Source organism: Myotis davidii, unplaced genomic scaffold, assembly GCF_000327345.1.
Source record: "Myotis davidii unplaced genomic scaffold, ASM32734v1 scaffold363, whole genome shotgun sequence".
In the NCBI taxonomy this organism is placed as follows: domain Eukaryota; kingdom Metazoa; phylum Chordata; class Mammalia; order Chiroptera; family Vespertilionidae; genus Myotis; species Myotis davidii.
In genome coordinates this window covers 651,793-661,543 of record NW_006294069.1, presented here as the reverse complement: position 1 = coordinate 661,543, position 9,751 = coordinate 651,793, and the positions used below count along the sequence as shown (strand labels likewise).

Below are 9,751 nucleotides of genomic sequence, written 5' to 3'. Positions count from 1 at the left end.
ACGCTGGATGGGGCGGAGGGACCCGGGGTACGGGCCGGGCCGCGCCACAAAGGTTTGCTTCTGCCGAGGGTACAGCTCCGTCCCGGGGGCCACGTGTCGCCCAGGAGCCCGGGACTGCAGCCTCCAGGTGCCAGGCAGCCGAAGCCTGGCAACCGGCTCTTGGGAGCCCGGCTGGGAGGGGAGGCAGGGCTGGCGCTGGGCCAGAGGAAACTCGGCCCGGTCTTCGGCTGCGCCCACATTCCTTCCTTGACCTGAGCCGGCCCTGCCGCCGAGATCGGGGGCCCAGCCCAACCCTGGGTGTTGGGCAGCCACTGCCCCTCCTGAAGAGACCACACGCTAGGCACGCAGGCAGCTGATGTTTTTATTGGCACTGCTTCCAGTCATCTGGAAACTGGTCTGGTCCAGCCAGTTATCTTTCCCCCAACCTGTTTCAGAGGAATGGCGGGGGGAGAGGGGGAGGGTTAGAACAGCTCCCCCAGACCTCCTTGCCCCAGGCAATGCACAGGCTAGGCCGCTGGAATGACCACTGGAATGGCCCTCCAGGCAGGCTCCACCTTGACCTGCTCCAAAGCACTGAGCTGCTGTCCCACTGGGCACCAGCGATGCATTTTCTAAACAGGCTGGAGGAGGGGCAGGGTCTGGGTGGAGCCACACCCACCTCCAGCCTTTTCCTGTCAAGTCTCTGAAGACCACCCTGCTTCCAAGGGTTAGAACTGGCTTCCAACTCAAGGCAAGCTGGGCCCTGAGGGCATTGACTTAAGAGAAGAAGAAGGGGTGGGAGGGAAGAGAGAGTGTTAGGGGAATAGGGTGGTTGAGTTTTACATATCCAGGGCCAAAAGCAGCACAGGGCTTGCTTCATCAGTTCTTACACCCCATTGGACATAATCAGGGGGCCTGGATGGAGACAGTCATGCTTCAGGCACCTGTGCTTTCCAAGAGCATCCAGAGAAGCAATATTGGGGTGGTCCAGAGGTGTATCCAGGTACCTCACGGGGGGACTGGCTCATCGGTGACGGCTAGAGAGCACAAGAGAGAAACCTCTGCAGCCTCCCGGAGGACAGAGCCTCCAGCAAGCACCCCCCACCTCTGCCCCCAGTTCCACACTGGGCCCTGGACTCTGCCAGACCAGAAGTCTAGGTTCAAACTAACCTGGACGAGGGAGCAGAGGAGAAAGAATGATTTGGGCCCTGGGGAGCAGTGAAGGCAGCCCTAAAATGAGGCCCCAAAGTACCCACCCTTGCCCACCCCAGGCAGGAAACTCGGTTTTATCCCACAGCTTCTGCTTTCATTTATTTGGGGGCTAAAGATGTGTTTCGGTGATTTGGGCTGTGAACACCGGGGATGGGGGTGTGGGCAGGATCCAGCTGGGTTAACCCTGTGGGGTGAGGTGGAAAAAGTTCTCACTCACGTCGTACAGCCAGGAGAGTGTTTCCATGGCAACAGGACACAGAAGTCACTGTGTAGGGATGTGTCTCATCTAGCTGCACTGGACGAGGGAGTCCAGCATCCTCATCCCTCCTTCCAAGTCGACCTCGGGCTCCTTTGCCCCAGGAGTATACCTCACCTTCTGCCAAAGAGAATCCCAAAGAGGGAAATGGGAAGAGGACACAGCTTAGCCAGCAGAGCAGCTGTCCCCCAGACTGCCCTACCGGCCCCAGTATGAGGTTGCTGAGTTCAGCAGATCTGAGCATGATAACCCTCCCATTGCCTGTCCATGCCCATATCTGCCCCGACAGTGCCCACTAATCACCTGCCCCAATGGCTACAGTGAAGGCATCCCCACAGGCCACCATTGCGATCTTGATGCCCTGGAGGCCTTGCACTTGACAAGGTGCCCGGCTGACCCTGCGAGCATTGGTACCCAATTGACCGTGCTGATTGCTGCCGAAAGTATAGCAGTCCCCAGAGGCTGTAAAGGAGGAAAGGGAGAAAAGGAGCCTCAACTGAGGTTCCCAAGAGGCCAGGAGTCCCCTTCCTGCCACCTTGTCCCGGTCCTACTCACCAGTCACAGCAGCTGAATGGGCAGTGCCTAGGTCCACACTCAGCAGGGTCTCCTGGTCCAGGGGTGCGGAGCACAGTGCTGTGAAGCTCAGCACCTCCTCCACTTGCTGGTGGGGGGCAGGCTCCTCCCCCAGGGAGAGGTGGTCCAGGCCCAACTTGTTGAACCTAAGGGCAGAGCCAGAAGCCAAGCCCAACGGACACAGTTCGTATAGACCAGCGGTCGCCAGCCGGTGGTCAAGGACCACGGGTGGTCCGTGAGGCCCGAAAGGTTGGCAACTGCTGGTGTAGACTGTCCTGCCTCCCACCTATCTGGGCAGGAGCTGATGCACCAGGGGATAGAGCCCACCCTGAATTGAACCCACATACCCTCAGACCTTCTCAGTTCTAATCCCTGGTGGGAAGTAGGCAATGACAGATGGAGCATTAACAGCCAAAGGTGGGGAGGGGGCAGTCTAGTCATCCTGAGGCACCTGGTTACCTGTTGCTCCCGCAGGCCAGGACTCGGCCAGGCACAGTGAGGATCATGGAGGAGTCAATGCCACACACAACCCGCTGGGCTTCCTGTCCTGGGGGCATGGGCACCTGCTGGGGGCAGTTGTAGGACTCCCTGGTGCCTAGTCCCAGCCGGCCTATAAGGAGAAACCAGCATGGGGCTAGTTTGAGCTTTAGGGTTGGTGATGCCAGCCCCAGGCAGGAAACTCAGGCCGATGAGCTGAGGACCCCTGGAGAGGCAGTAATAGTGTGAGTGAAGGCTTCCCATCCTTGGCCCATCTTTGGGTCAAAATCCTACTCCTCCTTTAAGGACCTGTTCAGATGCCACCGCTGCTCCACCAGGCGAAGTCCCTTGCCATTCCTTGAGTTTCAACACCTCTGGACTTGGGTGGAGCCCTGATACTGTCTGTCCTGTGATAATGATGTATCATCCCATCCTTCCCCCACCAGAGTCCTCCAAGAGGACAGGATCCGCACCTACGTCAGCTCTAGTTTCAGTGCCCAGCCTGATGCCTGACCCAGAGAGAGCCACAGTGAAAATCGTTAGATGAATGAAATCTCCCTCAGAAGTACCTGAAGGATGTGATATCTTGTTCATCTTGTCTCAGCACCCAGCACAGGGTGGGCACATAGTGGGGGTACAGTAAAGATTGCTGAGTGAGCGCTGACTGGTTTGGCTCAGTGGACAGAGCGTTGGCCTGCAGACTCAAGGGTCCCAGGTTCGATTCCAGCCAAGGGCATGTACCTTGGTTGCGGGCACATCCCCAGTGGGGAGTGTGCAGGAGGCAGCTGATCGATGTTTCTCTCTCATCGATGTTTCTAACTCTCTATCCCTCTCCCTTCTTCTCTGTAAAAAAAATCAATAAAATATATTTTAAAAAAAAAGATTTGCTGAGTGAATAAATGAATGGAATTGGAGAGAAAAGAGGGAGGAGAAAACGGGCCATAGGGTGGAAGGTGGGTATGGAGGGCAACAAATCGTGTCTGGGGGCTGCTGTGAGACGGAGCGAGAGGCTGGAAATGGGTAGAGCACTTACCACCATCTCCGCGGCCCCAGGCAAACAGTTCTCGCTCAGTGGACAGAGCCAGCACATGAGAAGCCCCACAGGCCACCTGCACCATCTCATAACCCAGCAGGGCCTCCACAATGGTGGGCTAGAGAGAGAGGAAACTGTGGGCAAGGGGCCTGGACCCAACATCCCCTGTCGAGATAATGTTGGAGGCTTCAAATTCTCATGAGATGGCTGTTTCTTTAACTCACCACCACGGCAACCACTGGGGAAGCCTGGTCTTTCTGTACTTCCCCTGATGCTGCCCAGAACAGGTGCAGCCTGGGAGCTAGCGGGACCTGTGGTTGCTGAAGATCCCCTGCCCCCCACCTGGGTTTCAGCTCTCAGGCTCCTTGCCACCTCCCGGACTTCCTCCTCCCCAAGGCACATGCCACACCCACCTGGCTGATGTCATTGAGGCTGCCATGGCCTAGGCACCCATTGCTGCCGCTGCCAAAGGTCATGATGATACCTCGGTCTTGGGAGGGGGGCGTTGAGGAAAGGAAAGAGAGATTAGGCTGTTTTTCAGATAGACCAGTCTAACCTTGAGTTGGAGAAACAATAAAAAATTAGTTGGAGGCCGAGGCTGGAAGAATGAAATGGGGGAGAGATAAGGACAGGGGTCTCTTTTTCCCCAGTGTGTGACTTTGGACAAGTGACTTAGCCTCTGAGCCCTGGTTTTTCAGATCTGTTGAATGGGATCCTATGACTACCTGGCCAGGCCTGTTGTGAAGGGTAACAGAGTTGGGTAAGTAATCCCTGGTGTTCAATAACTAGGAGATAGAAGCATTATTAAGTGAGCATCCTGTAAATGACAGGCAAGGAGAGAAGCTGTTCATAGCCCCCTGCCTGCTCTCTGCACTAACCAGTCAGGCAAGCTGTGAAGAGGTCCCCGCAGGCCACATGCTTGATGGTCACACCTGACTGGCCCTCCAGGAAACGGGAGACGAACTGGGGCTGCTGCTGCTCCACTGCCCCGGGAAGGAGGGCGCCCCCTCCGCCACCTAGGGGTGGGGCCTGTGGAGCAGATGGTGTGGGGAGAACCTGAGCACCCCCTTCCTTAAGGCATGCCCTGCCCCATTCCGGGCTCACCTCAGCTTGCTCACCTCCCACAGGATGAGGCGCCCAGAGCGTGTGACGCCAGCCTTCTGTGTGCGCCCGGTGGCCACCTGAACCACCTCTGTGTTGAGCATTGGCAGCCGCAGAGGAGCACTGAGCCCCCCGCCCCATGTGTACACGGATGACAAAGGTGGTGGAATGGCTGGCCGTGCAGGTCCCCGGGGGACGCCTGTAGGGACAGCTCATGAGGTCTATTAAACTGGTAGGAAGGGCATGGTGTCTACGGGGCCTGGAAGGTCAGCTGGACTCACCCCTGCAGCGGGCACTGGTGATCCTGCTCCCTGTGTTGCCTGGGGCTATGGGTGGCCCAGTGGCCAGGGACTTCTCTGCCCTGTGGGACAGATGGGCCGACCCTCAGGACATGGACTGGCCCTCTTCGGTATCCCCACCCACAGGAATGATTTGCCCTGAGGACCCCTATGTCCCAGTCTTACTGCCCAGGGACCCTCCCCGGCTCCCCGAACGGGCCTCCGCATTCGCACGCTGCCCAAGTCCGTGTGGAGGTTGAGGAGGGCACGCATGCAGAGGGGCTGCGCCATGATGTGGCTCAGTGGTGGCCGCTGTGCTGGCTCCAGGCTGAGCAGACTCAGGACCAGCTGGCGCAGCTCAGGGCTGTACCGGTCAGAGATGGGTGCAAAGGTGCCGCTCATGATCTTCAGCACCAGCGCCGGCAGGTTCTGTGAAGGCACCAAGTTGTGGGGTCGGCCAGAGCCTCAGCCCCGGCTCTCCAGGTGGTTTCGGCCCCAGCCGCTATCTGATGGGTGGTCACAGCCCTGTGCTCAGGAGACTTCAAACCCTACTTTCAGCCCTGGCCGGTCTGGCTCTGTGGATAGAGCGTCAGCCTGCGGACTGAAGGGTCCCAGGTTCGATTCCGGTCAGGGGCATGTACCTTGGTTGCGGGCACATCCCCAGTGGGGAGTGTGCAGGAGGCAGCTGATCGATGTTTCTCTCTCATCGGTGTTTCTGACTCTCTATCCCTTTCCCTTCCTCTCTGTAGAAAAATCAATGAAAAATATTAAAAAAAACAACCCTACTTTCAAGAACCTCTGATAGAGGAGCTGCGGCTACGTCCTCAGAAACCCCAGGTTGTTGGGAAAACTTAAGTTTTGCCTTTAAGAGGATCCCTAACCTGATGGGGGAACTCTGCCCTCAGGAGTTTAAAGGGGAGAACCAAGCCCTACCCTTGGGAATTCATCATCTGAGGGAAGCCACAGCCCTGCCTTTGGCTAATCCACTAGTCTGATGAGGGAGACCTGACTCAGCCACGGAGAAGAATCGCACAGGCAGGTGGAGCGGGGACTTTAGGGAGAGGGAGACAGAGATTTCCCAGTTGTCCCCTTGGGGGTGGTTACTCACCGCAGCCTCAAAGGCCCTCTTGAGGCTGGCCAGCTCATAGAGGACGCAGCCCAGGGCCCAGATGTCGCTCTTCTGGTTGTAGGGCTTGCCCTCACACAGTTCAGGGGAAATGTAGCATGGCGTACCCACCACCTGCAGGAGGGAAGCTAATATTACAGCCCGGGGCGGGAAGACCAAGGGCCACTTGGAGACCGCTTCTCCCCCAAGCAGGCCAAAGCACTTCTTCCTGCAGGACAACCCAGTCAGGAGCTAAGGGGCCAAGGCCTTGGGGGTGGAGTGGGGCATAGGGCTGCAGAGTGGACCAGTGGGCCGGGACCCTCAAAACCTCCAGCACCCTTGAGACTCCCTTCCATGCCCAGGCACCGTGTAGGCCTTGCTCTTGCTGCTAAGGATCTTGGAGATGCCAAAGTCGCCAATCTTGACGACCATGCGATGTTTGTCAAGAAGGATGTTTTGGGTCTTGAGGTCCCGGTGCAAGATGAGATGGGTGTGCACATGATGCAGCGCCAGCAGGATCTGCACAAAGAAGTGCAGAATGGTCTCCTCCTCCAGCAGGGAGTTACAGCGCTTTTGGATGAACTCGGCCAGGGTGCCGCCTGCAGCAGCAAGGGTTTAGTCAAGATTCTGTCTTTTCCAGGCCTGAGATTTTCCTGAGATGAAACTAAACCCAGACAGGGCAAATGCCTCCCACCCACCATCACACTACTTGCATCAGAATTCTATACCTCTGACCCTCAGCCGAGCCCATTCCAAGGAGGGAAGCTGGCTAATCTGTGTCTGTCTGTCTGTCTGTCTGTCTGAGAGGTGAGAGGCCCCTGAAGCCAGGCCAGTGCCAGGAACCTGGCCCACCTGGTGCGTACTCCATGGCAATCATGAGGGCCTTGTCCTCCAGGAAGTTCTCATAGTACTCAATGACATTGGGGTGGTTGAGCAGCTTAAGGACCTGACACTCATTCTGGGCTGCCTGCCGCTCCTCCTTGGTCATCTGCTCCACGGGGATCTGCTTGATGATCACCAGCTTCTGGTCCGCCTTGCGCAGGCACAGGTGCACAATCCTGGGGACGGACGCAGAGCACAGCAGGGGATGCCAGCTTAGCCTCCAGCCACACAGCAAGCTGGGAAGGCCTGGTGACTGGACGGTGACTAGACTTCCGAGAGGGGAACGGCATGCAGACTAAGAGGTCACCTGTGTGCACGGAACACTGAGTTTAGGAATGGGGAGAACTAACCACAAATTCTGTGAGACCTTATTTGAAACTCAGTTTCACCACAGGCACAATGAGGCAAAATTAGTCTTCATCTCTTTTAAATTTCCACAGACTCTGAAGTCAACCGCCAGGATTCAAATCCTAGCCCCTCCTCTTACTAGTTATCTGGTCTTGGATTACGTAACATCATCATCTGGAAAACAGAATGGACCTCACAGTGTTGTTGAGGTGTCCAGATAAGAAAATGCAGCCCTGCTGGCGGGGCTCAGTGGCTGAGTGTGGACCTATGAACCAGGAGGTCACGGTTTCATTCCCAGGCAGGGCACACGCCCAGGTTGCAGTTGATCCCCAGTAGGGGCTGTGCAGAGGGCAGGAACCAGGGGGCAACAGATGGATATTTTGCCCTCATTGGATGTTTCTCTCTTTTTCCCTCTCCCCTTCTCTGTCTCTAAAAATCAACTTTAAAAAATTACATATATTCTTTACTGTGCCCACTACATCCCAACTATACCATGCTTTCCCTCCGTTCCTGAATACTCTGAATTTTTCCCACTTGAGGACCTTCACATATGCTGTTTCCTCCACCTGAAAAGCGCTGCCTTCACCTTCGGACTATTCCTCATTTCTCCTGTCTTGGCTTTAAACTTCACCTCTCCTGGAAATGTCCTGCACTACCCCAAGTAGGTACGTCCCTGCAAGGTCTTGTTTATTGTGCTTTTTTCCTATAGTCTGTAAGCCCTGAAAGAGAAAAGACCACGCCTGCTTTGGTCTTAACTGTACACCCAGCGCCGAGAGCCTGACGCAGAGTCGGCGCTAAATATTTGTTGAATGAATCAAGTCCGGGATCAAAGACCAGAACCCTGCGTGGGCGCAAACGCTTACCGGGGGCGTGACCTCCGCCGAAGTCAGGTCTCCCAGCCGGGCCTGGGACCGGAAGTTGGGCGGGGCTTCCCAGAGCGGGCGCTCCCACCTAGGGGCGGGGCTAAACGGGCGGCGATTTCGCCGACAGAGTTGGGTTATTTTCCCTCTCGTGAGTGCTTTCCTCCCCCAGAGCCCTGGCTCACCCGAAGGCACCTCTTCCCACCACTCGGATCCGCTCGTACTTCTCCATCTCGTGTCTCAGTCACATTTCCGGAACCCCGACGCCCAGACGCGGCGCGTGCGCGGGCCCGCCCACTCCAGCAAGCCACGCCCACTCCAGTAAGCCACGCCCCGCTGCGGAGAAGCGCCCGGAGCCCGCGGAGTAACCTGTTGGCTCTGCCGGTACCTCGCCTGCAGCCTGGGTCTGCGGGGCCGCTTTTCCAGGTCCCCGGGAGGGAAGGGGCGATGTGCCATGTCTTGGCGCACTGTAACCTCCCCACCCTCGTGGCCGCATCCGGCCCTCGCAAAGCTTCCTAAGACCGGAGAGGCGCTCTTCGCAGACCGAGTGCGGGTGGAAAGCGGGGACTGACCTCTCTCTGTCCCCCTATTGGCCCACTAGTGACTGTTTCGGAAGGAACGCAGTTGCTCACTGGTTCCAAACGATACTCACTACCCAAACCGACGCGCTCGGTCCATCGGGCCCGGTCGGTGTCTTGTTTGCCTGGGGAGGGACCAGGGCAACCCCGAACTGTGCAAGTTGATTCACCTGCGGAGGATGTGACGCGGTCTCCACGCAGCCCGGGCCGGTGGACACCGCGCTCTCAGCATTGTCAGCCCCCAGCGTCACACACACAATGCCGCCACGGGCTCCTCTGCCTTCAGCATCCGCCAAACCCCTGGCTCGGGGGAACCTCCGTCAGGGAAGATGGGAGGGAAGGGGACCACTGTCTCACGAGTAAAAGCATCAGGGAGAAGAGGAAAGACAGCCTTTGGGCCTACATGGGTTCTAGGCTTCTGCCCAGAGGTTAGTACGATTGTTTAGGGTCTTGACCAGAAATCAGTTCAATTCCAGGTGTCTCCCTGACACCTGCTCTTCAGAAGTCAATACAAGCTCAGTTAAGGAGCAAGAGGATGGTGATTAGCTAAGGGATGGCGTCCCTACTTCCGAGTGGGTGGGGAGTGTGAGTAATGGGGTGTGTACCTTCTGCTCCCATCTCACCCCTCGAAAGGTGTCCAAACCTGCCCACGTCTGATGACCACTAGGAGGGCCCCAGGTGGGCCTCTCTGGACTCAGGCCAGGCTGGCTATGGGACAGCTGCTGTGAGCAGAGGGTGGCGGGAGCAAGCGCAAAGGAGGAAAGCCGCTCACCCAGGACACTCGTGCTCTCACCTAGAAACCGATCGGGCCTCGGCTGACCCAGGAGCCCCACAGGGTTTAATGTGTAACCCTGGAGCCATCAGGGGAGGCAAAGCAAACACCCAAACCTCTCGGCCCCTGGGTCTCTGGCGCGTCATGTTTCTGCCCCCCCACCCCGCACCTTTTCCCTCGTCCCCAACTACAACTTTCCTTTCCTCCACCTAACCCCCTCCCCCTTCACTTTTCTCACCCTCACCCCCTACTCCAGACCCGGCTCTTAGCTGCTCCTCCTTTCGCCAGAGTCTGGCT

General features: G+C 57.3%; 1 protein-coding gene across 3 annotated transcripts; it reads right to left on the bottom strand.

Annotated features, from left to right (window-relative positions):
• Positions 1 to 347: 347 nt before the first annotated feature.
• On the bottom strand, positions 348 to 9,633 carry NEK8 (NIMA related kinase 8). 3 transcript variants are annotated; one of them, XR_435889.2, is made up of 16 exons: positions 8,853 to 9,633; positions 6,867 to 7,072; positions 6,381 to 6,613; positions 6,018 to 6,149; positions 5,130 to 5,338; positions 4,913 to 4,992; positions 4,649 to 4,830; positions 4,409 to 4,559; positions 3,944 to 4,020; positions 3,531 to 3,648; positions 2,480 to 2,630; positions 2,003 to 2,166; positions 1,751 to 1,909; positions 1,409 to 1,567; positions 870 to 1,016; positions 348 to 755 (listed from the first exon to the last, which is right to left on the bottom strand). XR_435889.2 is itself a non-coding variant. In XM_006768030.2 (15 exons), exons 1-15 carry the CDS (start codon positions 8,912 to 8,914, stop codon positions 988 to 990), a joined length of 2,112 nt encoding a protein of 703 aa, XP_006768093.1. In that variant the 5' UTR covers positions 8,915 to 9,633; the 3' UTR covers positions 348 to 987. The 3 variants fall into 3 exon arrangements, 2 of the variants coding, with proteins under 2 accessions (XP_006768093.1, XP_006768094.1); XM_006768030.2 differs by having other exon boundaries at positions 348 to 1,016; XM_006768031.2 differs by having other exon boundaries at positions 348 to 1,016; positions 8,290 to 8,935.
• Between the last annotated feature and the right edge of the window lie 118 nt (positions 9,634 to 9,751).

What these genes read in the sequence shown, in the direction of transcription:
- NEK8 (XM_006768030.2), bottom strand. Translation starts at nt 8,914, where the DNA reads ATGCTGAGAGCGCGGTGTCCACCGGCCCGGGCTGCGTGGAGACCGCGT. An exon ending in AGAGGGCCTTTGAGGCTGCG is followed by an intron (nt 5,339 to 6,017) that starts GTGAGTAACCAC and finishes GTGCCTTCACAG; the next exon opens with AACCTGCCGGCGCTGGTGCT. An exon ending in CTGGGGCCGCGGAGATGGTG is followed by an intron (nt 2,631 to 3,530) that starts GTAAGTGCTCTA and finishes TTCTCCTTATAG; the next exon opens with GCCGGCTGGGACTAGGCACC.